The sequence below is a fragment of the Anopheles stephensi genome, chromosome 2 (genome assembly GCF_013141755.1).
Source record: "Anopheles stephensi strain Indian chromosome 2, UCI_ANSTEP_V1.0, whole genome shotgun sequence".
NCBI lineage: Eukaryota > Metazoa > Arthropoda > Insecta > Diptera > Culicidae > Anopheles > Anopheles stephensi.
In genome coordinates, this window is record NC_050202.1 from 91,548,301 (window position 1) to 91,571,963 (window position 23,663).

Genomic DNA, 23,663 nt, shown 5'->3' on the forward strand with positions numbered 1-23,663 from the left:
CACTACTTTTTTCTGACATTCTTATACAAGCGCGCAAGACTTACCGAAAGATAGAGTTAGCGGATTCATGCGTTTTGCAAGAGTAGGAGCGGATTCGAAGAACAAGGCCACCTTAAGGTAAATCCACAAACAACTTGAATCGCGCGACTTGAAAGCGTCTAGGTGAATGGGGGAAGCGAAAGTAAGAACATACATATTATCCGATAAATAAATAGCAAACAACAACAAGAAGAAAAAAACAAGCAAGAAAACAAAGGAACACACAGTTTGCAAATAAGTGTAAAATTGATTAATTGATAAGTAATATAATTTTATCGATTATTAGACAAAATACACAAACCGCTTGATCGTACACGTCAAACGAATAATGGAGCTGATCGTTGAACCGAGCGAGACAGAGAAGCTAGAGAGAAGCAACAAACGATGTATGCAAAATGGATAAATCAAACAAGAAAACAAACAAAATGGCGATGACAAAACTTCATGCGAACTATTTCTACGCGTTATTACAAGCGGAGCGTCGGCAAACAGAATGTTGTTTCGTACCAATTGAGGATCGAGGATAGGTTTACAAATATACACAGTACAAGAAGAGGCAAACCCAAACACACACATACACAAACATGAACACACCCATAATCACACATCGTATGACATTATCCGAAAGGGCACTCTCAAAAATGTACTACAGCTATCCTTTTCATGATTTACCAGTTCCTCGCATCATATACACACGCACACACGCAGAGTGTGTGTGTGTGTGTATATGTGTAAAATATCCTTCTTCAGCATTTGGCAGCAAAGTAAACGTTTGCCTTCGCATCCGAAACCATTTTCCCCGATGTGTTCCTCCCTGTCTGTCCTCAATTCAAAAGGAAATTGTTGAAGCAAACACAGGCACACGTACAACACGACACCACACACACACATACATTTGAAGCAATACTACGCTTTCTAAGGGCATACCCCGGCATACCAGTTGTCTCTATTCGATATTGTCATCATCTAATCCCGCACATTTCCCCATCAAAACAAAGCATTATTTCTATCTCTGATAAGCAAATGCAAAGCAAACAAAAATGTAACAAAAACATACAAAAAAAAATTATCGAATAAGAAAACTATCCTCCAAGCAAGTACGCAATAACGTTAAACGAGAAAAGAAGAAGAAGAAAAAACACATAACAACAGAAGAGATAAAATAACGCGAAACAAGAAGAAAAAGCAGGAGAAAGAAAAAGGAAACCGAAAAAAGAACAAAATACATTACTCAAAACTCTGCTGTGTTACGCGATCTGACGACAAAGAGAAAGAGAGAGAGAAAGAGAGAGCGAGAGAGAAGGAGAGAGAAAGAAACAAAAAACATGTTTTGTCTACTACCAATTTTACTGCTATTAAAGAAGGCGAAAAAGCAACCGCTAAAATAAAAGTTTTTAAAATCTGTTCTCCTATTCTACAACTGATTTCTCTTCAACTGTCATGTTCTTTCTTTAAGATTTTTTTTCCTTTTACTTTCGTTTTTCTCACATTCACATCACATGTCTTTGTTCAAACTGTTCTGTTTTGTATCACATCCTTTCGCTCCACAAAATCAAAAGCCGGAAGAAGTTGTTCCATCTTACTGTCTTATCTCTCAACTTCCCGATGTCTTTGCGTGCGTTTTGCTATCCTGTCTGTGTTTCTTGTTCGTTTGTTTTCCGTCCTCTATCTTGTTAACAACCCTTTTTAATTACGTTTTCCTTCAGAACTGAGTGGGAAAGTCGAAGAACACACACATTTTCTAGTTAGCTCAAAACTAAAGCAACTCGCCAAGGAACTGTGAACTGCGATCACCTGAATACTATGTCTTTTGGAGGGTACAGATAGCACTAAACATCATTGCAAGTTATTATTATACTAGAGTAAAGCAAAGCAAACATCCTTGTCTGTTAAAACACCATCGGTAACATGCAAACGAGAAGGTAACAAAACAAAGCAAAGAAAGAAATGAAGAAGCGACCGTTAGCAGCTAGATAAACCATGAAAGAAAGCTAGATAATCGACTTGCACGCGTGCGTTTTGGCAGAAATTGAACAACAATTTGTAAACAAATTATGTAAGCAACGTAAACATGAAAAAAACACAAAAACACTTTAACAAAGGGAAGAAACAAATTATCTTGTGCAGTGTGTGCGTGTACTTTTTAGGTGTAGCATTTCTTTCAAATATTTTCTTATTGATAAAAGGTGAACCAAGTGGAGAACAAATAAGACAAGTATGATATAAATTAATATTTGCTTCACATCTGTTAAAAAAAAGAACCGCGAGCGACATGGGGTTTAACGGGGTGGGGGTGGGAGACTGGTAGTATTACGATGATTATGATGTTGCGCAAAGGGAAAATAAACACAACCTTACACAAACACTCAGTGGCAGGATGGAGGTGAAGAATTGAGAAGACAGCAAAACCAACGAGACAGTCTTTATCAAGGAGGTTAAAAGCGCTTGCATGAATGGAAGAAAGAAGACGAACCAAAAAGAAAACAAAATTGACAAAACAGAACAAACAGACTACCAGAATTAAGAACGTAACAAAAACAAACTATGATTAAATCAACATTTAAGCAAATTTATTAAACGATATTTAAGCGATTATAATTGACTACAACACACACACACAAGGCCAAGGCCTATTTGTCAAGCCAAGGCAGATGATGTGCTAACAGGAGAGAACCAACAACAAAAAAACACACACACACAGAGGAATCTTTCAAACTTTATAAAGTTTAGCTAAGCTACATTACTCTCTCACACAGACACACACATACGATCACACAGGATGGTTATCACAGACAGGCAGGAAACAAAAATCACACTCACAAAGTGACATTCTTTCTAAAGCTATTGCCCGCGTTTGAGAAGCAAAGAAAAAAACACGGAAGTAAATGAGAAGAGCATGACACAAGTAACAAAACTATGGCAAAAAATTGTTAAAATATTCAAAACAAACAAACAAACAAACAAGAAAAGGCAAACCACAAATCATCTCTAGCTGTGTTTTCATCAATTAAAAAGAAATGCGAAACAAAATAAAGAAACACAACCAAGATGCTAGTCGTTCCGTGCGTTTTCTTGAACCTCCCGTGTTTCGGTTCGGCGTTGACTTTCTTGAATGTTCCGGCGGATCGATGTGGATGGTTTGTCGCATTGCATATCGACGATAGGCATGATTAGATGTGAAGCTACTTCATTTCCCTTCACTGTAGAGTTTTTAAGTTGTTTCGTTGTTGTTGATGTTGTTGATGGCTGACACGTTTTCGACAAGCAAGGACGGGAGGATGCAGACCCAACCCGGATGCTGCACCAGCACGTAACGCCATCTGCTGGTGGTCGGAGCAGGACATCGAGCCGGTCCTGAACATACACACACACTCTCACACACACACACACACACACCCATTGCTGCACGCCCATCATACGCAACAGATGGAAGTGGTTAATGGAAAGAGGTCGACTCGAAAGACCATGGTGATATACAAAGATACAAAAAGGAAAATCATAAACTAAAACGCGCATAAAACTAATCAACCAACTAAAACTTACCTAAACGCAAAACGCTAAAACAACCTGTAAGCTAAACAAGTAAGTCTAACAAACAACACAAGAAAAAAAAACACTCTAAAGACTTCAGTTTACTTGCTTAGTTCTATCTCTACATCTACCAAACAAAAAAAAACAAAAAAAAAACGAAACTAAAAGCAAATACATATATCATTGTGAACGTTTTCCTTTTACACGTCTTGTAGATCGATAAGGGTTGCAAAACCGGAAAGGCGCAAAGTGTTAGTATATACTTAAAAATATTTAAAATAATATTAACAAAATAGAGAAGGAAAAAACGGATTTTGGGAACGAGCAGAAGATGGAAGAAACATTGAGCTAAGCGAAACGCAATTAGATAAACAAAACTAATGAGTGCGTTTCTTGTAACACTAACACAACAATGTTATAAAATTATACAATTAAAAAGTTTCAAACAGTTCCATTTACTTTCCCTTCTCCTTTCCGTTGCTAATTCGTCCCTCTAAAAAAGTTACAAAACGATTCCCAGTTTCCCAAGTTCCCAAGCAGCAAGCGCATAGGAAAGGAAAATGTGTTAATATTGAAAGCAAAGAAAAGCAAAAACAATCTTGTTTGTATCTTTTAAAAATATATTTATGAAATGTATTTGTGACCAGTTCTAGAAAATTATTCTCACTCAAGCTCTGAGCTCTGAATTAAGGCATTAACTAGCAAATGTTAATTGAACAAATTTGAATATAGGGTATAAGGCGAAATAAGGCGAAATGGAGTTGAACAGAAGTTGAAAAGAAAGGCAGAACACACAGCATATGGTTTTTAATCACATTGCGTTAATCATTGCGCACCTTCAATCGGACTGCGGTTCCACTTAGAGCACTCTACCCAACAGCAAAAACGTATTTAACAGTCAACAAGGTACGCGCATACAAAATATTAGCAACAAACAAACAAAAACATAGTTATTAGATAAGTCGAGTAAGTAAAGAAATGAGCAAGGGCAGCAGATAAGTAAACAGGTGTAAACAGTAAAAGTGTGGCTAATATTACACCCTCTTTGACACACCGATGTGTGCTGTGCTACTTAATAATTGTTATTCAATAAACAAGAAAATGCAAAATTGTAGGAACAACAAGAAAATAAAACTACTACCACTAACTGCACTACCGGCGCATTGTATTACACATATACAGCCAACATATAAGGCCAGCTGACATTGTTCAACTGAGCAAAAGAAAAGAAAAAACATGAGCGTAACAGCTCCTTCGGTGGAATGTTTGAAATTTGCGTAGACATTAACAAGAACCTTCCCATGCAGACTAGCGACGTTTCCATAATCCGTTTTCCATTGCCAACATTTCCCACTTGCTAAACAAACCTCGTCACTCACACATTTTCTACAAGTACCGCATATTGCGAACACAAACCCAAACAAACGGCCCTTGATAAAACCTTAATAAACAATCAAAACACAAATGACAAGCCGCCGGCAGGAATCGCTGGCATTAACACTGTTGCGTTCTCTTTCGACCAAAAACATGGGAAATGAAATCGTAATTACGCGCATATTTTACGAAAGTACTAAAAAACAAAACAAAAAAACAAAGCAAACTATACGCTTGTGTAAAACACGCACCAAAACCAACTTCTCGCCTACGTCTTTTCCTCAACTTTTCCTCACACAGATGATCTTTTTACGATAACTAACGCTTGCAACTGGTTCTGCAACGCTGAAGGGAAGCAAGAGGGGAAGAAGAAGAAAAAGAGGGAAAACAAAATGGAAGGAAGCAGCACACATATTGATAGTAGAGAAACTTAACGCATCCTTAACGTAAATAAAAATCAAACACAACACACACATTAGGGGAAAGGCGAACCAAAAAACAAAACGGAAAACAAAACAAACAAAAACATTGAGAGAAAAGACAACAAACAGCAGTGCATAAGACAGGAGAAAATTGGAAGTAGGAAAGGAGAAAAAAAAGAACAAAAACATTAATGATAAGATACTTTACATTGAAAATACCAAAGCACGATTAGATGTCTCTTTATCAGCAATTTGCGTTTTCGTTCTGCAAAACAAAAACCGTGGGCGTCTAGTGTCTTGTGTACACTTTCCATCCAATTCTCGGCACTGTTTCGCGATACACTCGGTGCCAGTTGGGGAAAGGTGGTTTGTCGATTTTCCGTTCTCAAAGAACACGAAAACTGTTACAGTTAGGTTTAAAAGTTGCGTAAGTGAAGTGTCGTACTGGCTATCTCTTCCGCTTGTTGTTTTCACCTGTTTTTTAATCACACCTACCTGTTCCTTACTTGTAACGTTCCCGAACGTGTAAAGTAGCGAGTAACAAGCGGTTATGGAATCAATTAGTGGTTAATCTCTCTTTCTCAATCTCTCTTGCTCTTGCTGTCCTTTTTATCCCGATCTCGATAACGTTATTCGTCGTTGTTATTCGGTGAGCAAGTACTGTCGCGTGTTAACTTGATCATTTTGCCATTTTTATTTTGTCTTTGGGTGCGGAATGTTTTTTTCCAACAATTTATAAAAAAGAGAAAATTATCTTATTAATAGTAAAACCACACAACAATCCACATATTCTTGTAGAAAAGAAAAACAAAATGGACAAGAAATTTTCAGTTAGTGCAACATTGCGTATGTATGTAACAAATACCGAGCACACCGTTTCACTCACACACATTAACACACAGTGGTTGAGGGAATTGACTTTCGTTTCGTCATTGAGGGAGTGTTCTTTTCATACCAAAATAAAGCAAAAGTTCTCTAGATAGTGATCCTTTTGCGTTACTTAATTTCTTGGTTCGATTGTTTGCGTTGCACCAGTCTGTAGCAGTAGTTCCGGGTCGTACTGGTTGCGTTTGGTTTCGTTCTCTTTTTTTTTTTTTGTTTTCCGTCTCGGTTACCATTATCCGAACGCATTAGCAACAACACATGGAGAAGAGAAGAAGGAGCAGGCAAAGAACAAACAAACCATGGAAAATTATTATACATTGTATGAATGAATTTTTGATAATCTAATTATATGTATTTTTGAATTGTATTTTATCGTGGAGTAAAAAAGAAATAAATATGTACCTATAAACAGAAAAAAAAAGTGAAATAAAAATCATCTGAAAACAAACAAACAATCCATGCAGCGTTTACTACTCTACTTCAGTGTGAATCCTCAGCTGATTAAGGTTGAAAAGCATCCAAATCACTGTACAAACGTAAACAAACCCTGCGTCGCTTCTCGTAAGCTCGGAATACGAAAACACGAGAACAACCACATCTACGGAGCCGTCGCCATTATTTAGGACATTACCGAGGATTAGAAGCAAGTGGCAATAAAGCTGGTAACGAGAACACAAGGGCGCCATTTTTGCACGCAGCTGTCATTCTTCGGTGTCGTTATTTGAAAGGAAACGGAAGAATCGCTCTGACTAACTGTGCTTAGGAGCATTAGTAAGCGCTTGGACTTCAGATCGAACGTGCTACAATGGGGAAAATGTTTCACATTCTTCCCTATCGTCGTCATCGGTTGCCATCTTGCCGCCGTCTAGACAACGGCGGCACGTGGTCGTACTGTCGTTGCAAGTTTAGCATGCAACCCCGGACACCCGGCGAAGGATAGGAATTTAAATCACAAAACCTATGTACATACTTTCGCGTGATGGAAAGCGATTATGCCGATCAAGGAACGCAGTCTTGCTGGTGTTACTTAAAAGGTCCTAATTGCCCGTCGTCGGCCGGACAGTCGGGCGCCCCAACTAATAACCAGTTCCTTTTGCAACGAAACGACAAAAAACCCGCTGGCTCTCCTTCACGGTCGATTGCTTTGTGCTGATATTGCGATCAGCAATCCACTTTGACGAGTCACCGAACCATCTGCCTTGACCTCTGGCAAAGCTTCCGAGCCCGCCCCGATTTCGCCGAACCGTAACTTGACTACTACCACTACTACCTACCTTGTGAGTGGTCCCGGTGTTTCACTGACCGCCTTTAAAGACATCCGCAACTGTCGATGGAATGTTCCGAGGATCGATTCTCGCCGCCGTCCGCCAGCAGCAACTCGATCACCACTGGCGATCGCACCATCGATCGTTTGCTGGGTTTTCCCAGTTTCCGGATCAACCGTCACCAGCAGCTCTTTTACGGTGTCCGGAGCAATCTCTGGATGTGGTGCAGCTGGTCCAATGATGATGGGCGGCTTGTGTGTGGAACTGGTGTCGTCGAGTAGCTTTGTCCAAGCTGCATCCGGATCACCTGCATCCGTTGGCCGAACGTCCTCCAATAATTTTGTCATCTTTGCACTGTTCCTGAAGGGTTCACTTTTACTTTAAGATCTTCTCTCCGCACTCACTAACTCTCCGGTGTTTTTCGGTGTCCTGGAAAAGAAAACAGCAGCATTATTGAACGGTCTTGGAGTGTTGGCGGTCGCTAGCGAGGGTAACATGTACACCATAAATGTCGGTCGACCGTGACACTGAACAGCAAGGTCCTAATCGTTGCAATCGTGACTCATTTTAAATTCGCCGCCGACGACGAAACCGACAGAACACCGATTTAAATCCAATCGGTACAAGCAATCGTGCAAATCATCCGCGCTACTAATTACTAGACGCCCACCAGCATCATGCGTCGAACATGAAAAAGGTAATCAGTTTTAATTGCCATTACGCCCCTGGTCTTGAAGCCAACTTCAACCACCTTCCATGCTGCGGATGTCTGCTGAGAGCAACTCATCGCAACGACAACCTGTCCGGCAGGGCTAAGCAGCAATTAAGTGGCAATTCTCTGACCTAGTAGCGAGCCTACGTTATGTTGGTGCGTACGATTGGCACGAAAAGATTATCATAACGATTCGATGCACTTGTTTCATCTAATCCACGGTGACGCGAATCGCGAGTCGAGGATAACAACTCATCATCATGGAAGACGAGTTGAGGACCTTAGGCAGTAGTGATTGCTATTTTTGGTAGTGTTGTAGCTTGATGCAGTTGATAAACTTGTTGGTACTGTCTACTACAAAAGGGGTAACGTTGCAAGAACTGTTACACAAAGAATATCTGAGTCTGATCCTCGATAAACATCTAACGCTATTTGCACACCAAGCGGAATTAACGTTAACAATGGCGGCGAGCTGTTATCAGAAAATCTCCCGGACGTCAAGAGCACAAGAGAAGATCGCTGAGTCTTGCGTCCGGTTCGAGTACCTCTCAGCTGTCCCACACAACACAAAGATCATCGTCCAAGATCTTGTGATGTGATCGAGTTCTGAGGTATTCTTGTTTATGTCTCCAGGTCGTTCCATTCTTTCCTCATCCGTACTTGCACTTCCAATTACTGCCTTGTCCCATGAACGCTATCTCCAAGACTCCAGACAGAGTGCACAAAGCAAAGTGTGTTCGCACACGCGGGTAAGGCACGTACTCCAAGTCGTTTACCCTTTTGCCGTAGCCCTTGGCAATGAATTCTCTGCGCTAATCCAGTCACCGCACACACTGGAGCGACGCCAGAACATTCGAGGAGTTGCCGTTGTCTGGCGGTGTTTGGCGACCGTACTTACAGGAAGTGTCATTTGAGTGTCAAAATTGATATTTTATTTCGCCATTCGATATGGCGACCCATTCGTCCGCTAAAGAACGGGCGAGCGAGAAGACACGGACCGTCCCAGAACATTCCTTCAATTCTAAACGATCCGATGGTGTGTGAAATCAAATTCCGAATGGCAAGCGGTGAATGCATTTCCGTCTCCAACTGCATTCTGTTTGCAATTACTTTCTGATGGCTTACTCGGTGTCCAAGTACGCATCAATCATTCCGTCATTTAATTACGCCAAGGTGTCAAATGGGACTCCCTGTACTGTTTCCCGTGCATCCATGCGATTGGAAATTCCATTCGCTTGGGCTTTGGTTTTGTCGTGTGTTTATACCTTTTCCGTTCGATGGTATGCGCCCGGTTCCGCGAGGTCGTATACATTCCAAGGCCACCGGTTGCACATTGCGATCACATTAACTGTCCTCACGCTCCCTTCGCGGATCAACGATGGTGAGCGATCGATGGCGGTCAGTTTGTCGTTTGAAGACGAAAAAATACACACCATCAGCCGCAAGTTCTCGAGCAGAGTGGGCGTGCGGAAAATAATTACCTCCAACACCTTAACTACACCACAGGCGCGGCCCTAGTCCAGTACACTAGGAATCGCAATCTCTGACCAATGCAAACGCCAACGATTCAATCCACATACGTCACGCTAAGCGTTGCAACTGATTCAACCGCCATATCTGTATCGCTTCGTTCTGTGTTACCATGCATCATGCCCTGATCGTTTGATAATTATACATGTTTGCAATAAAACGAGAGACACAACGCTGAGCTGAGCCCACCAAGGTCCAGTGTCACGATCACGATCAAACGGTCGTTAACTGGAAATGTAATGAGTTCTTTTGTAATGCACCTGCAGTGCTGTGGATTGCATAATGTTGCCCACCAAGGTGCATGGTAACATTAGCCTCGATTACATCCCATCACATATCCGAATAACATTATCGTTCTAGCGTCGTACGGCTCAACAATTTACCAAGTGCAGTATTTTATTTGAATATTTTACTCTTTTGTCATGTTTTTGTTTTATCTCACTTTTTTCTCATTTTTCTCCTTTTTGTATTCTTTATATTTTTTCTACCTTTTTCCTTTTTTTCTTTTCTTCAACTTATTTATTTGTTTAATCAACTTGCACTGATGCATCCTTTAAGCCTTTAAAAATCCTTTAATTTCAATTATTTATAAATATATAAAAATTGTACAATAATTAACTGTTTTCTTATTATTTGTAAGTTTCATTTTTACTTCTAAAGAATTTGTTTAATTAAAATTTTATGTTAAATGCTTTATTATTGAATTAGATCTAAGCTTTCTTCTTGTCAAATTTTATTCTACATATAGAAACATCAAATGCCGTTTTCAGGTACAAAAAAGCGAATAAAATGTTAACAAATTATACCACTCACTTCTTCAGTGAAATCGGTTCAACAAACGCACCACACAATAAAAATGGCTATTAAAACATAACACACAAAACAAGAAAGAATCCGCCACGACAAACAAGAAAAGCAACCCAAAAACGCTTGTGCCTGTGCCCTTTGTACGACAGAGGAGGATATTTTTAGCGAGTGTGTGCTGTTCTGATATAGCACGGCTAATAAACATTTTGCATGCTCTAGCACAATTGAAACTGTACTTCGACTACTACTACGCACCCCAGCAAATTGTTTTCCGCTCACAGGCGGCGTAATCCGAAACTGAACTCACTCACGTAAAAAGCCCCAACAGAAGAAGAAAACACTGGTGCCTTTCCTCACGGCAGTCAGTGATTTAGGAGGTTGGGAAAATTTTCACAGAAAAGAAAAACGATTAAGAATACAGTGTTGTACAGGGTTGCGATAAGAGAGTGAGAGATGTTCATCTTCGTACGAGTGTGGCTTCGCTGCGGTTTGGCGCTGTTGTATCAATTAGTATTCAATACCCTTCGCTTCATTCAAGATCAATGTCAGCACGGCTTCTGCTTGTAGTACGCATTCCTTCATAAAAAACGTGCTGCTTGTATATGTGTGTGTGTGTGTATGTGAGGGGGGGAAAAACAAAAATAAACAAAACCTTCATCGATGTGACATTCAAAACCGTGTGATCTGGTTGGGGGCCAAGCATATCCTCTGAGATGCCGAGACCAAACATCGTGCGCCGGCAGGTGTGAAAGAGCCGGAAAAACACGTGTTTTCCACACGAAAATTCCAACCCGCAAAACAAACTCGTCTAAGGAAGGAAATGAAGCTTTAAATAGGCCACTAGGAAGGTACCGAGTCAGGAACGTGCTAAAAACGTTTGAGGGACGAAATGAAGCATTAGTCATCGGAACGGAAAAGGGCTAATCTGAATCTGAACGAAGAATTGATGCAGAGCCAACCCGTTTTGCGGCCCTGATGAGTACATCGCCAATGAGCAATGTATCAAAGTTCAGTACAAAGGGCATCGGAAATGCCGAAGGTGATTAAACGCTTTTTAATAGCACTCAGGAGGAACATCTCAGCGTAACTTGCTTCCAGCAGGAACCCGACTAATGCAGTCAAACAATCATAAATATTTCCATTTGACAAATTAAATTGCTCATAATGTTCTCAATATTCGTCTGGTGCCTAAGTGATATTACCCGAAAGTACACGGCTCGTTATGAGCGGTTTCCGGTAAGGTCCAGACACAAGTCTTCGTGGTCGTGTGGTCAGTGGATTAATAAATTATAATAAATCCTTCAACCCACGCGCAAACATCCGTGTTAAGGAGGTGGATTCCTCTGTTCATTCTTGTTTTACCAAATTCTACCTCAGACACACACACACGCTGGATAGGATTACATTTATCTCTATTTACCTCAGGCTTAGCCACACGCGGACGCCTTGACACAAGACATCTTTCCACAAGGAATTTGCCTTACAATGTACACCGCTTTTTTTTGTCCGGTTCAAAAGTTATAACCCTCGCAAGGTGTGTTTGCAGTAACTGGATCTTCTCATGCGGAAACACCCTTCTGCAGACGGGGCGCAATTTAATATCCGATCACGTGTTCCATTTCGCCCTACCAAAACCACAAGAAACTGTCACCCTGCCGAAAAACCAACACCGGAAACCGTGTCACAGCCGGGGTCAATAGTGAACAATTTCGCCAGATTGTGTTACAAATTTCACAGCAAAAAGTTTACTTTAACGTAAACAAGACGATTCTATTCCAAATTAACAAGTCCATCAAAAATTTGACGCGCAAAAGGGGGGGAGGACTCCCAGCCTTTGGTTTGGTTTGTGGGTAAACGATTAAATGGTGTAATTTTAACCAATTTTTAGAAGCTGACAGCACGTTGCCCGTCCCAAATGGAACGGCTCAACGCAGCCATTGACGTATTTTGAGCCGTGTAACATAAACAGAGCACACACTTTGGACGAAATTGACTACGACAACAGGCCGCCAACCGAACCGAATGGCAATGATGAATGAGTGCTTTTCGACTCGAACGATCTTATCGCATGCTAACTTAACGCTCCCGGCAAGACGATAAGTGCAAATAAATACCGGTAAAGCACAAATAATAAGCTTAAGCCCCTAGCTTCCCCAAAACATTGCCCAACAACCACTTCCCGGTTCACTTAGTTAGTGTATCTCCCGGAGATGCTAGATTCCGGCCCCATGCTCATGTCTAATTCGTTGATTATTTGGACAGATAACGCTTAAAGCGAGATGACGTCCGTCCGTCCGAGCCGAGCCGAGACGCTTGGGAAATGGATTTATGTTGCGATGGTCCCTCGTCCCGGTGACAAGATAATCCTCCGGCTAGGCGATCCTTAGCCGTGTTTCGTTAGCATCCAGCTGGGCCGGTGCTCAAATTAATATCACTTAAGCCGTCGCACGGGCCAGCGCAGCATCTTACGCATCTCGTGACCGCACCGTGTCCGTGTGTCAAGAGACAATGGCACGATGAGCGGACTGTGATGTGTACTCCCCCGCCCGGAGGGTAAGTTGATAATAATAAACACACGAAAAAAAGGCCACTCTTAATTTATTGAAATTGTTAGCGTGCCTGTCAGCTAACGGTGATGGTCTACGTTAGTTGGAGGTGTTTAAACCTTGAACTAAATAGCCGCAAGGAAGAAGTCATTCCGAAGAGACGAAATCACTGTCATTCGATGCTCAGAGCTCTTGTGTAGACGTTTACAGACACTAAATCATTGAGCTTCGAATTAGAAGAACCGATTCGCTTGATGCGGAACTTGGTTCTCGGTGCGTTTGATACGTCACCGTCCAACGGACCAATTTTCCCCTCGATGGTCGTCGAGGATTGAGAGGCTGTGGCCGGTGACCGGTGACCGGTGGCGATGGGAAACGCACTTCGATGCAGCTTGTAAAATACATTTGCTCAAGGTTAACGAGACCGAAAGCGACATGCGCGCCTGAACCTGTTGCGTTACATGCTGCGAATCCGTTACAACGCCGTGTCACACTCGTGCACCGTGACTCTGACGGCGCTGGCACTGACCCAGTACATCGAGCGTTCCTTCTCAGCTCACCTAGTTATCTCTCATTACCGGTTAGGCACACACAGCCACAGCAGCAGCAGCTGCAAAAAACAGGTCGTTGCACTGAAAACTGGGCTGAATGTGTAGTTCCTGCCATGGTTAGCGAACTAAGGGGCAACTATCGAAAAGAACCTTGCAAAGTGTACGGAACTCTACAACAGCTGATTAGGGTACAAGCGCTCCATCACAGGCTCTCTTGGTGCATACTAACCTTGTCGGATGGCTGTCGTTTATTTTCTAGGAATTCTACTTTGCACACCGGGTTGATGGTTACACCATTTCCTAGTCGATTTCCTGCCGCATTTATCACACAAACCGCACGAAAACGCTATGACATCACCAGTGTAGTAAGAGAACGCGCACCATATCTCACTCACTTCGCTTTCAAGCATAAACCGCAACTAAGGAGACACCACGCACGCTATGCCTACTTTGATCGCAAAATAACACTTTATCGCTCTTCAACTTCAAGCCAAACCTTGAGCTTGTGCCTTATGTTGCACACGACTCTGCCTCTTCTGAATGAGGCTTCTACTCAGAACGAGGGTCCCGCCAGCAAGATCTTCGACACAAACACACACGCACACACGATCAGGTGCACTCCGAAACGGGAATTTCCAACGATTCTCGAACCACAACAAAAGCTCCACGGATCCGCGGACACTGGGGAATTTATTCTAGTTGGCCACTCTCGATTAACCGCGAACAGGGAATTACCGTGAAATTAACTTCAGCATACGACAGCTTGATTTAAATCCTTCTCACGGTCCTTAGGTCCTTGCACCAATACACTCGCACGGACCACGTTCTCAGAACCGCAAGGATAATCCGCAGGGCACAGCTAGCGGAAGGAAACGTTGGAAACAACAATACACTCGACACTCGACCACGGCGGCTGCTGTGACAATGTGTGTACGCGTGCGCAAAACACGCACCCGCGCTCGCACCAACCCACCAAAGACGGGGGTTGCTCCTCAAGCCAACCGAAAGAAGCCGTCACCCCGGGGGTTAAGCGCGACTAGGCCAGAAATTGCGCGTACCCGATCGTACCGAGTGACGCGACAACGAGCGAGAACTTTGCGTGTGGTGCTCACGGAACAACGATGTAAAGGAAACAAACGCGCGCAATCGCTCGCGGCGGATGGTTTACTGACTGATTCCTGCCGACGGCAACGAAAGCGACCACCGGGTACTACTACCACCACCACCACCACCACCACCACTGCTGGTGCCACACTCCGACTTCCGACTGCGTTCTGCGTCTGTGTCTCTACCCTTGTGGCTTTGTGGCGAACACTCTCCACACACACACAAACACACACAAGTATCGGCAGCAGAGAGTGGATTGAGTGTGTCCGCAATCATTTTCCACACATATGCGACGCGTATGCTGCGACGAGACACACGAGATATTCGACGACCGTCGACGTCTCGCGAAACTGAGCGCTTGTACATCCGCCAAAGTCGGCTTTTTGGCGAAAAGCATAAGAGACTGTACTTGACCGTCCGTCTCGACCACGTACTGCGCGGGGAGGTTCTAGCACGGGGAAGGAACCAGTTAATTGCCTTTTAATTCGCATATGCCACAATCACGTGGTACGTGGGCGCGGATTTGCAGCTTCAACATTTCGACTTTCATCACTCGCGCCTCATTAACGACGATCAGCTGTCGAAGGAAGACGTAAGCAAAGGACCAACACAGCACACACACACTCACTCACACACACTTACTGCGCCTAGGGTTGGCGTGGTTGGCGCTATCGCGTTTCACCAAACACGTGTTCCGTGCGTCTGCAACCGAAAACATGCTGATGCCTTCGCAGCGCAACTCGCCCGAAAAGGTGAATTGCCGATGACGCATCCAGGCACCATTTGCTAGCGAAGAACGAGAACGGCAGCGGTGGCGAAGGAAACCGCATTATACCTAGAACCGACGGACAGGTGGCGTCTGCAACGCCGTCTAGAGCGTATGTCGCCAACCTGAACTAGGTGCGGTACGCGGTGAGGCGCGGTGAGAAGGACAGGATTGGGGTTGCAATTTTCCCGCCTGCCTTACTACACGAAATTGAGGACTCTCCCTATTGTGTCCCCCATTCACTCCCCTGCACCACAATACATCCAGAAGGGGTTGATGTTACTGAACCGCACTCAATACAGCAATGGCAGAACGCTATGGCGTGACGACGATTGTCCACAATACTCGGGAAGAATGTACTGCAGGAAGCACGCCACCACCACTAAAATGGCGTACAGTGGTCGTTCGCTAGAACTTACTCGTTTGCAGTTTCTTGGGGGGGGGGGCTTTTTTTCTGTGTCTCTCTGTCTCCCTCTTGCACACACACACACACCGTTTGTTCCCATTTTTTGATGCGATTGACCCTAGCGAGAACCCCCCACTAATGGTATGGAAATATCAACGAAAGGCAAGTTGTTTTCAGTTTTCAAAACATTTTATTTCGTACGGCTCGTTCTTGTAACTGCATTGTACTCTTTCCCTCTCTTTCTCTCTCTCTCTGCGCCTCTTCAGCCTTTGCCTATCCCCGTTTCAGTTGCACAGTTTTCTCTCGATGAAATAACAACCGCCCAGCAGAGTCCCCACAGGCGTATGTAGAAGGGATACCTCAACAGATTTTCCTAATTACCGTCCTTGATCGGCTGATTTACTTGTTACCCCTAATTGCTGTCGCATACACTAGCACTTTTTCTCTCTATCTCTGTATAAAAAAGCCTAACACTATAGTTCATCCCCGGGATTTTTCACCGCTCTGTCAACTTGTTCAATTTACTTTGTGTTTCTGTGGGTGTTTAGGCGCCGTTGCTGGTTGATCAAGAGTGGAAAGAAACAGGAGTGGGGTTGAAAGCTCCTCTTGCTCGGTGCGGCAAGTTGATTCTAATCTGTACAGCACACTTGTCCACTTTTGGAAACTAACCCCCAGAATGAAGAACGCGTGACGGTAAAGTTTGTACAATGTTTAGCCATACAACAAATGTCCACATGTTTAACACAATGAGCGTTTTGAGATACATCAACATTTCATTTTGCCTTAGAGCCTTTCACTTAGAATCACCATGACGACGATGACGTCTCCTAGTAGACGAGCCTGCATGGACGACGAGGATCCTATGAGCAGCAGGTCTCCGGTTCGCACCAACTCTGCCCCTTGCTATCCCACTGCTTCCTCTGGATGCAACAACAATCTAAGACACCTGCGACCAATTATCCGGAATTGTTTTAAGCATGTGGACACTTGTGGTATGACCGGAACATCTGAACAATATTCTCTATTCTTTTCACGAAACTGATGGCTAAAGTAAAACTTGTCTGGCTACAGATAACACAGTAAAGCTAACGAAGCATAGAAAAATTCAAAATCACATATTTAAAGTTGCGTTTTCTTTAGTAGACTTGTGCATGCTCTCCAATGGCTTGGACAGTTCCTCCGTCTCCGTCCGACTGGACTGGATGGCACATGCGATCGACGGAAGGGTCGTGGGTGAGCTGTCGAGAGAAGGTTCCAATCATATGCAGACATACCCTTGCTTTTGTATGATACCATCGACGAAACGGTAACTATAAATGTACTACCGTCCTTCGCGGGCGCCACACAAACACGTCCTCCAATGTTCTACTTCAACAATTTACAAACGAAAACCCTACTCTGTTACCGGGGCGTGGCGCACTCTATTTTGGCTAATACTCAGTTTTTCTTTAAGGGGTTGCCTCACGCAGGATTTTGCTTCCTAAAACACAATCTTTTCCAAACCGCCAGCATGACGGCATCCACTGTCCACGGTCCGTGTCGGGCTCTGTTCCACAACTTCTCCTATACACTATACAAAACTCCTAACGTCCCTTTTTTGTTATAATTATTAATGTTATTACGCTTATTACAACTTTCCCTCAAGCCGATGCGCTTGATAGATTTGTTCCTTAACCTTTCTTAACCTCCTTACTAAAACACAATAAAATAGAACCGAGCCGAGCCTTTTGCTATCGAGTATGGATATGAATGATTGACTAAAGATCGTTAACACGAAATCTGCCCTATGCTCCGTGGGGTGTTAGCGACTGTGTTTGTGAAACGTATTCCGTAGTGTTACTAGAGTAAATCAAACGATAATGATAATCGGATGCCAGCCACCCCGAGGCTCGGCGAACCAGACGACCGTGGCATTCGGCCGTGGACCGTTCCGTCTCCAGGTGCATCCCAGATCTAGTCGGGCCGGTAGATTGGCGTTTTCGGTATGAACTCTATTAGCAGCACGTACTCCATCATCGAGTTCGAGTCGCACTGCTGCTTGCTGAGGCGCCAGTGCAGTCCGAGCTTGTGGTAAAGATGGCTGTTTTCCCACTCGAGCAGTTTGTTTAGCGTGTGCTGCGTCTGATGGGAACGAACGATTCGATTAGCTTATCATCGGTGCATTCGCCCGCCCGCTTCCGAGTAACTTACCCTCTTACTTAAACATATCACAGGCCATAGAGAACATCCTAAGGTGCAGCAGCAGCAAACGCAACCGCAGAACAGCCACTTCACGTTGACCGGTAGCGTCTTCTTTAGCACGGCGTTGATCCGCAACACGGTCGCTTTGAACTCTTCCGGTGCAACGCGCGAAACCAGACCGGCTGGAAACTGAACGTTGAACCGATTGCTTAAGCCAAACCTGCAAACGAGCGTAGTTAGAGGTTGGAGAGTTTACTGATCAATCTGTTTCATTCATTCGGAACAGCTGCAGAAGACGATTCGTTTATTTACGTACGGCTGAGAAGGGTTTGTTTAGACTTGATCTTTGCTCATTTCTGTTGCGTCTGTTCAAGACACGATCATCCGAAAATGTGAGCAGGAAAAGTGACAAGGGAATGCTCACGGGAAAAATCTACAGTGAGTCGCAAAAGTATACGTCTAGTCACATATTTCACAAACCTCTCGAGATTGTAGTGCCAAGGGAGAATCACATATTTTGCTATAGATGGTGAGTTTGGAGATTAATTGCCTAAGTTAAGTTAAGGATTAAGTTTCATATTAGACACATTAAAAGACATTGTCAGGCACATATGACTTCGGTCGTATGATTATTATGGTTCTCAACGCATTCTCCGAAAACCACCGTGGCCGATGTTTAGTTTAGCACAATTACAACTCGATCGGCACACGGGCAGGGGGGTGTTTTGACGGGTTATGGTAAATGTGAAAGTGGTGCAGAACAACCTTCATTAAAATGGATCTCCCGAGCAAACGGTCGCGAAAATCAATGGCATACGAAAGCATGGCGCACCTGCATATGATTGTTTTCGGCCCTGTGATTCGCTCTCCATAAATTTAGCCCCGATTTTAACTTTCGCCTTTCATCACTAGTCTGCGAGGTTTGGGCGCAGGGGTACCGGGAGATCGGGAGGGGGTGGCACTCGTCATGCGTATCTTTTTTCCGCGCTTTTCTCCGTCTTTCTCTGCCCGCTCAGCTGGTTGTGACGGTCCGGTATTGTGTAACTTGGCACACAAAAACGAAATCGCAACGCAAGCCCAAAAGCGAACGGGCCGTGCATGGAGAAAACAAACCAATAGCGCGTGTGGATCGATTGTGTAAGCTAGCAACGATGATGGCCACATGTACAGGCGGCGTTGTTGTTGGCGTTCTAGCTCGATGGTTGCCGCACAAATTAATGCCTCGTCAGAGCTTGGAACCGCTCGCTAGAAAAGAAAGATAGAAACGGTCCATACTTACACTGTCATATTGCCTGCTCCACGGATTACAATCGGATCCGGAACTAGCTGTACGTGCGCTTCCTCGTGGTTCTCCTCCGACAGCTCCTGTTCCTCGTAGATTGCGTCGAAATCGGCCATCATGGCAGCTGTGTGTGGTTGGGCCGGGCTTTCCGCAAAGGCTTGCCTGCTTCGTTCAGACAGCAAACACAAAGGGTCGTGCTGCCGTGGTGCAATGTTGCCCTCAGTAGGCGGTGGGGATTCGTTTCCTCCGATCGTACCTTTCCGTTGCAGACGTTCGGCGCTCGTCCGTTCTTGACCGAGAGTTCGTCGTAGCGTAGTATGTACTGCACCGTGCGTTCCTTTCAACTCTTCGCAATGTAAACAAAAGCGGCGTATGCAAACAAAGAGATTCCGCACCCACGGTAGCAGCGATCCATTCTTTCAAACAATCTCTCTCAGACACCGTGAATGTCCACCACAGCCTATTCGCAGCTGCCCGCATCAAAGCAACCCTTCCGTAGCACAGGCTCGCTTGCCAGTAGCAGCAACAGCAGCGCACATCATCGTCGCTTCGCGATGCACCCAACGACGATGCACTTCGAATGCATTCACGCACAAACACGCACACGCACGTTAAAACGACATTTTTTGCTTCTCTACATGCACTGCCCCTAGCTGGGAATGGTGGGTCCTGCTTTGGGGCCGCAGATTTCACGTCGTCACGATGCAGACTGTAATAATACGTAATAAGCACGGCCCTACAGGCTGAAAGTTGCCCTTCTCTCTATCTCTTTCGTTCGCTGTGCCCTTTCCCTAGCACCACCAATTCGACAATTAGCAATCGACCGACGAGCGAGAGAGGAGCAGTAGAAAAAAAACTGTCTATCTGTCCGCCTGCCAGCTGGTTTGGAGATCGTTCCCTCTATCGGTGGTGCACTTTTAATGGTCCGGGAACGCTTTCCACTGCAGCCACGAAGGAAAGTTCTTCGCACGATAGCATCACTGGCCTTGATCCACTGGCTCGGCTGGCGATGTTACATTGCCCCCCACACACACGAAATGAAAACACACAGAGTATTATGCAGTGCAGTTATGGGGGTTCTCTTTGTTTTGCCCCCTTTGACAACAATCTGCTCCTTTTGGCCGTTTCCGATCTCCTTCCCGTCTGGCAGCTGTCAACAAGTTCAGCATGAAGCAGACTGGCTCAAGGGGAATATTTCTCTTTTGTTGCAATAAATTCCATTTTAAATATTTTAATCGATTTTTTTCACTACAAATTTGTCTACTAATTATTCAGCTTTTGAATTGAAGTGGAAATAGAGAAGCAAATATATTAATATTATTTATCTGCGCAAGAAGCTGTCAACTGGTAACTGTCAAACGGACACTGACTGTCAACAATAACATTATTGTCGGGACTTCCCCCTATTATTCACCTTTTCGCACTCGCTCGTTTTGTTTTGGTACCAGGAAGGCTGAAGGAAAATTCTTTTCCGTAGAAATCGAATTTTCCATCGTTTGGAAACTAAACTGCAAAGCTGGAACTGGCAATGTCGCTCAAATCACAGGACGATATCCCGCTGGCGGATGACGATTTAGAAGGTAGCGGTCCTAACAACAGCAACATGCAAACTGCTCTTCCAGCTTCCTACATGATTAATCGTTTGTTTTTCCACTTCCCGATACCAGTCATCATCAACGATGACGAAAGCAGCAAGTACATGTGCAATGGCCGTTCGCTGGATTCGATTGCCAGTTCGTACACGAACGGCAACTCTAGCCCGCAGCAGTTTCTGGAAAACGAAAGCCCCGACGCGGACGAGCAGGAGGAGAAGGCCCGTCTCATTGCCCAGGTGCTGGAGCTACAGAACACGCTGGACGATCTTTCACAGCGTGTGGACAGCGTGAAGGAGGAGAATCTCAAGCTGCGCTCGGAGAACCAGGTTCTCGGACAGTACATCGAAAATCTGATGTCCGCTTCGTCGGTGTTTCAGTCGACCACACCGAACAATGTGCAGAACAAGAAAAAGTAAGAGCGCTCGCGGGACACTGCAAACAAGTGCTTGTTGTTCTTGCGCGATAAACGAATCCACACTCGAAGCCAAAGATATTCCACGAGCTGTTGCTATTGCAGTAGGACAAAGACACACACGAGCGCCGCGCAATGAGGTGGTCCTTGCCGGGAACCCCCCGAACGTAGGCTAATGTAAGGAATTTTGAATGAACATTAACGCTTAAAGAATGCGGAATCTGTAGGCAGCATGTCGCGTGAGTTTGAAGAACCAGCGCGGGATTCGTTTTGCCACACGCCTTTGCTAGAACAAATCGACCGACGCGAGCCGGGTGTTGCATTCGACCGTTCGTTAGACTGTTTTCATAGTTGCCCCTGCTAGGCCGTGCAAGTTTAGTGCTTTACGTTTCTTCAGCTTCTTTGCTACCGTCTCGGCGGTAGAGCAGTGCATTCCATTCCGGAGAATGGGGGTTAACCTAGCTTAAGTATTTACTAACTCACCCCCTGGTATTATCGTCGCTCCCTTTTGCCTCCCCATGTATCGTTAAGGAAGTGTAACGTGTAACAAATTGGAATACTCTACTATATTTATTTCGTATTGAATAAACAGCAAACTCTCACACGCACGCACGCACGCACGCATGGGCGATTCTGGCGATTTCTTCTTACATGACGCAGTTGTGCGCCCATCGAGGGAACGGTATCACGTCCTTAATATTGTGAACATTCAAAAGCCACGACAAATACCGCTCGAAACCCAGCCCGAATCCCGCCGTCGTGACACTTCCGAACTTTCGCAAATCCAAGTACCACTGTAGCACGTCCTGGTTGGGTAGCTTTCGCTGGAGCCGCTCGTAACTGTCCTCACGGACACTTCCACCCACCAGCTCTCCAACGTGTGGGACGAGCAGATCCAACGCATCGGCAAGCAGAGGGTTTGCCGCGTTCTCTCGCATATAGAACGATTTGATCTCCTTTGGCCAGTAGCACACAAACACTGGCCCTTGGCAGTGATCGACCAGAAACAGTTCCTGCTCCTTATTGATGCCTTCTTCGCGCCGCACTGGCGATTTTAACTTACCTTCGTTCGCCTTTAGTATGTCCAGCGCTTCTTCGTACGTTAAGCGTGGGAACGGTCGGTCCATCCACCGGAAGCCCTTCTCTAGCTTACCATCGTCGGTGGTCAACCTTCTGATCACACTCAAATCTGCTTCGCTTCGTTCCAATACATTTTTAGTAACGTTTTTCAGCATACCTTCCACCCGTTGCGTCAGTTCCTCGAGTGTGTCCATAAAGGCCTCCTCCAGTTCCAGCATGTAGAACTCGGACAGGTGAATGTTTGATTTACAATTTTCCGCCCGGAACGTTGGCCCAAACGTGTAAACCTTGTCCAGCCCGTGGGACATGGCTTCCAGGTGCAGCTGACCGGAAACGGTTAGGAAGGTGGCTCGATCGAAGTACGCATGGTCAACGGGGACGTTTTCTTTGGCCATACTTTTCAACAGCTGCTCGTTTAGGGGTTTCACTAGGAACGCTTCACCGGCACCTTCACAATCGTTCGACGTTAGCACGGGCGTGTGGATCTGGACAAAGCCCTCTTGCTGTAGGTACTCGTTGAACGCTCGTGTGGCCTCATGTCGCACCCGAAACGTCGATGCCATGGAGTTCACACGCGAGCGAAGGTGCAGATGGTTTCGTATGTACTCCGGCGGGTAGGATTTTTTGGGATAGAACGGATAGCCCTCGGTTAGGGGACATTTTCCCACCTCGGTCAGCGTGTCTACGTGCAGTTCGAGCTGATTCTTGGGCGAGGCAACGATTACTCCACACGCGTCCACAGAAGAACCGTATGCCGTGTCGATGTTTTTCTCCTTGTTTACGACTAGCTGAAGGTTGCGCGGACCCGAGCCATCGTTGATGTCCACAAACAGGTTTCCCTTCATGTTCCGCACGGACTTGACCCATCCCTGGAAGCGGAAATGTTGCACAACTTCAGTCCGTTTTGCCGGCCGGAAAACCTTTCCTCTTCGCCCCACATACCTTTACGTTCACTTTGTTTCCTGGTTTGCAGTTTTCCAACGAAAGGTCCTTTATTCGGTAAAAATGATAATGACGGGAAGCATTCCGCAACAAAAGCCGGCTACACAGCAGAGCCATTCCTGTTCTGCAGATTTGTTTTGGGAAATCATGTGTTTTCCGCCATCGAATGTCAACATTCTCGAAACGTCAAATTCGTACAAGCGTGCCGAAAATTGTCACGCACTGTATTT

The 23,663-nt window shown here is 44.8% G+C and overlaps 5 protein-coding genes across 11 annotated transcripts in view; 2 read left to right on the forward strand and 3 right to left on the reverse strand.

Moving 5' to 3' along the window:
* The window catches only part of LOC118507130 (serine/threonine-protein phosphatase 2B catalytic subunit 3-like), a 49,241-nt gene extending 46,155 nt beyond the window's left edge, over positions 1-3,086 (forward strand). For all 7 annotated transcript variants that reach the window (XM_036045150.1, XM_036045152.1, XM_036045153.1 and 4 more), the window contains one exon: positions 1-3,086. This exon is cut by the window's left edge and continues 4,351 nt beyond it. The gene's annotated coding sequence lies outside the window, so the exon portion shown is untranslated.
* Positions 1-14,847, reverse strand: part of LOC118507126 (G protein-activated inward rectifier potassium channel 3) — a 66,786-nt gene extending 51,939 nt beyond the window's left edge. Inside the window, exons 1-2 of the mRNA XM_036045133.1 lie at positions 13,892-14,847; positions 7,526-7,945 (exon numbers count right to left, since the gene is read on the reverse strand). Of these exons, the coding sequence (XP_035901026.1) occupies positions 7,526-7,863 (338 nt within the window). The 5' untranslated portion in view covers positions 7,864-7,945; positions 13,892-14,847. The remainder of the gene's footprint in view (positions 1-7,525; positions 7,946-13,891) is intronic.
* Positions 14,848-16,108: 1,261 nt separating this feature from the next.
* On the reverse strand, positions 16,109-20,527 carry LOC118504861 (cysteine-rich hydrophobic domain-containing protein 2). Its single transcript, XM_036039897.1, has 3 exons — positions 19,402-20,527; positions 18,132-18,342; positions 16,109-18,062 (listed from the first exon to the last, which is right to left on the reverse strand). The coding sequence occupies exons 1-3, from the start codon at positions 19,521-19,523 to the stop codon at positions 17,895-17,897; spliced, it is 501 nt and encodes a 166-aa protein (XP_035895790.1). The 5' UTR covers positions 19,524-20,527; the 3' UTR covers positions 16,109-17,894.
* Positions 20,528-20,792: 265 nt separating this feature from the next.
* Positions 20,793-22,023, forward strand: LOC118504863 (short coiled-coil protein homolog). Its single transcript, XM_036039899.1, has 2 exons — positions 20,793-20,984; positions 21,072-22,023. The coding sequence occupies exons 1-2, from the start codon at positions 20,933-20,935 to the stop codon at positions 21,413-21,415; spliced, it is 396 nt and encodes a 131-aa protein (XP_035895792.1). The 5' UTR covers positions 20,793-20,932; the 3' UTR covers positions 21,416-22,023.
* On the reverse strand, positions 21,963-23,629 carry LOC118504859 (probable asparagine--tRNA ligase, mitochondrial). Its single transcript, XM_036039895.1, has 2 exons — positions 23,434-23,629; positions 21,963-23,360 (listed from the first exon to the last, which is right to left on the reverse strand). The coding sequence occupies exons 1-2, from the start codon at positions 23,548-23,550 to the stop codon at positions 22,059-22,061; spliced, it is 1,419 nt and encodes a 472-aa protein (XP_035895788.1). The 5' UTR covers positions 23,551-23,629; the 3' UTR covers positions 21,963-22,058.
* Between the last annotated feature and the right edge of the window lie 34 nt (positions 23,630-23,663).

What these genes read in the sequence shown, in the direction of transcription:
- LOC118504863 (XM_036039899.1), top strand. Translation starts at nt 20,933, where the DNA reads ATGTCGCTCAAATCACAGGACGATATCCCGCTGGCGGATGACGATTTA. An exon ending in GGCGGATGACGATTTAGAAG is followed by an intron (nt 20,985 to 21,071) that starts GTAGCGGTCCTA and finishes TCCCGATACCAG; the next exon opens with TCATCATCAACGATGACGAA.
- LOC118504859 (XM_036039895.1), bottom strand. Translation starts at nt 23,550, where the DNA reads ATGGCTCTGCTGTGTAGCCGGCTTTTGTTGCGGAATGCTTCCCGTCAT. An exon ending in GAAACAAAGTGAACGTAAAG is followed by an intron (nt 23,361 to 23,433) that starts GTATGTGGGGCG and finishes TTCCGCTTCCAG; the next exon opens with GGATGGGTCAAGTCCGTGCG.
- LOC118504861 (XM_036039897.1), bottom strand. Translation starts at nt 19,523, where the DNA reads ATGATGGCCGATTTCGACGCAATCTACGAGGAACAGGAGCTGTCGGAG. An exon ending in GGAGCAGGCAATATGACAGT is followed by an intron (nt 18,343 to 19,401) that starts GTAAGTATGGAC and finishes GCTCGTTTGCAG; the next exon opens with GTTTGGCTTAAGCAATCGGT. An exon ending in TGATATGTTTAAGTAAGAGG is followed by an intron (nt 18,063 to 18,131) that starts GTAAGTTACTCG and finishes CGTTCCCATCAG; the next exon opens with ACGCAGCACACGCTAAACAA.